This window comes from Phodopus roborovskii, unplaced genomic scaffold, assembly GCF_943737965.1.
Source record: "Phodopus roborovskii unplaced genomic scaffold, PHOROB, whole genome shotgun sequence".
Taxonomy (NCBI): Eukaryota; Metazoa; Chordata; class Mammalia; order Rodentia; family Cricetidae; genus Phodopus; species Phodopus roborovskii.
The window spans coordinates 32,119-35,212 of NW_026126957.1; the positions used below are offsets into that span (position 1 = coordinate 32,119).

General features: G+C 36.3%; 1 protein-coding gene across 1 annotated transcript; it reads left to right on the forward strand.

Annotated features, from left to right (window-relative positions):
- Positions 1-819: 819 nt before the first annotated feature.
- LOC127214711 (zinc finger Y-chromosomal protein-like) lies at positions 820-1,908 on the forward strand (the record flags this gene model as incomplete). The annotated part of the gene is given in 3 exon segments (XM_051175008.1): positions 820-846; positions 848-1,534; positions 1,537-1,908. Coding segments are annotated over 3 exon segments (1,086 nt in total), but the record flags the coding sequence as incomplete, so codon positions are not given.
- Between the last annotated feature and the right edge of the window lie 1,186 nt (positions 1,909-3,094).

Here is a 3,094-nt window from a genome sequence, read left to right on the forward strand (position 1 = left end):
GCATTTGCTACCACCAGAGCATTTAAACAGACATCCCTTAGAGAAACCAGGGAATATATGTTAGCAGCATATATTCATTCCTTGGTTGTTTATAGGGACAGTACAGCTTTCTACATTAAATTTTTGTAGGTGTTGTTGAAGAATGTCATAGATTATTGAAAGTTTGGATTGTAATAAAGTTAATTAAATGTTTAACTTTACTTACAAATTATTTCCTTTGGGTCTGTAAGTTGATAAGGCTTCATTTTTATTTAAAAAAAAAATTGGTAGGAATGATGTTAATCTAGTCATAGTGGATCCAGTTCTTTCTTGTGATTGCAATATGAATATTGAAAAGCAGTGACAAGTTAAAAACTGATAAAGTTCAAGAACATACTTTAATTTTATGTTTTTATAAATGTTTACTTAAAGTGGAAACAATCTTATTTTACTTATTAATACCAGTTTCCTCTTTTTCCCATCCTCCCATGACCCCAACCAATGTCCCCATCCCACACCCTATCCCCTCCCCAGGGAGAGTGAGGCTTCCCATGGGGTATCATCAAAGCCTGTCACATCATTTAGGGCAGGGCATAGGCCCTCCCCTGTGTATCTAGGCTGAGAAAGTATCTCTCCATTGGGGAATGGGCTCCCAAAGCTAGGAACCTACTTTAGACTTAATGAAGAAATGAAAAATAAAATAAAGCTTCACTATTTGCCTTTGTCTCTTCGTCTTTTTAGCAATAATTGTTGGTCCTGATGGACAACCTTTAACAGTCTATCCTTGCGTGTTTTGTGGAAAGAAATTTAAGTCTAAAAGTTTCTTGAAAAGACACTTGAAAAACCATTCCTGAACACTTGGCCAATAAAAAAATACCACTGCACTGACTGTGATTACAGTACCAACAAGAGGATAAGTTTACATGATCACCTGAAGAGGCACAAGATGACCAGTAAGGCTGGAAAGGACACAGAGTGTGATGAGTGTGGGAACCATTTCTCCCATGCTGGGGCTTTACGTATTCACAAAACAACTCATGGAGAGAAAGAAGCCAGCAAAACATACAAGTGTAAGTTCTGTGACTATGAAACAGATGAACAGGCGTTATTGAATCGCCACCTTTTGGCAGTCCACAGCAAGAAGTTTCCTCACATTTGTGTAGAGTGTGGTAAGGGTTTCCGTCACCCGTCAGAGCTCAAAAAGCACATACGCGTTCACTCTGGAGAGAAGCCCTATGAATGCCAGTATTGCGAGTACAAGTCTGCAGACTCCTCTAACTTGAAAACACATGTAAAAACTAAGCATAGAAAGGAGATACCATTGAAATGTGACATCTGTGTGCTGACTTTCTCAGACACTAAAGAGGCACAGCAACATGCTCTTACCCACCAAGAAAGCAAAACACACCAGTGTTTGCACTGTAGCCATAAGAGTTCAAACTCAAGTGATTTGAAGCGACACATAATTTCAGTTAACACAAAGGACTATCCTCATAAGTGTGAGATGTGCATCAAAGGGTTCCATAGGCCTTCAGAACTCAAGAAACATAAAAGCTACCCATAAAAGTAAAAAAAATGCACCAGTGTAGACGCTGTGACTTTAAGAGTCCAGATCCATTTGTGCTCAGTCGCCATATTCTCTCAGTTCACACAATGAGTGTCCCATTCAAGTGTAAGAGATGTAAAAGGGGATTTCGACAACAGTGTGAGCTTCAAAATCATATGAAGACACACAGTGGCAGGAAAATGTATCAGTGTGAGTACTGTGAATATAGCACTACAGATGCCTCAGGCTTCAAGCGACACGTTATCTCCATTCATACCAAAGACTATCCTCACTGTTGTGAGCACTGCAAGAAAGGATTCCGGAGACCCTCGGAAAAGAATCAGCATACAATGAGACATCATAAAGAAGTTGACCTGCCCTAAGAATATATCCTAATCGGTACAGGTGTTGAGTTTGAAACAGGAAATTTATTTTTAAAATCATTCATCCTTGCTCACACCCAATATTGTGAATTTGTTAAGTCAGTATAAATACAATATTGTTTCTATTTGACTCTACATTTTATTCGGTAGGGTTTCCTATATCCTGCAAACTTTATTTACTAAGTGAGAGAAACAAATCTCCTTTAACAATATAATCCTTGATTCTATGCTGAATTTTTTTGTCTGAGAAGCCTTACTACCAAACTTTACTCATCTTGATATATTTTCTAGGAAAAACCTTAGTGTTGTTAACATGGAAAGTAACTTTGATACAAACTACACATTGAGATATTGCCAGCATAAACGAGAGATTCTTCTGAATCTCTGAATTCTGTCTGAATACCAGCTATGGAAAATATTTCTTTGTCTTAATCTTATCAGATTTTTGACAATGCAACTTCTATTTGAGTGTCTACCACCACTGATTTTTAGGAGGGTGACTTGATTTGGGCTTAGTTGTCATTTTTGCTTAGTGGTCATTTTGACTTTGCCTATAGTACTTAGGATTTTTTTTCCTTTCCTCTATAGCAGAATTTTAGACAATCTTAATGAAAAGTTTTGCTTATTCTTGATTTTTAATACTTTGTAGTTTGTCTTGCAGTTTTATTCATAAATAAAAACTGAACATTGCTGACCTATAAAAGTAAATTGGGGCTTATAGAGCATTTTACAAACTGAAATTGAAATTCAGTTTAAATATTAAGTGATCTGCCTGTTCCTGCCAACAACAAATCTGTGATAGCAATGATTCAATTTGTAGTAACTTAAAAATGATGAGATATATAGGGTTATTTGTATACTTGGTATTCAGAAGAGCTAAAATTAAGCTGGATAACTAGAAGAAAACTAAGGACCTTACTAGAAGTAATGTTATTATCTCTGACTTTGATACTTGAAAAGCAGAAGCTGAGGTGTTTATAAAGATAAAATATTTTGATAAATTTTTAGCATTTTACTTAAAATTTTATGGGATGAAGATATAGGCCCAGCTCTTTATTTTCCTCTGAATCCTGACTTGAATGAAAATAAAAACTCAGATGTTGTTGTGATATCATTTTAGAAACTAAAACCTATGACAACAGAGAGCTAGCAGCAAATTCAGCCAGCCTTTGCCTGTGTGTGTGTG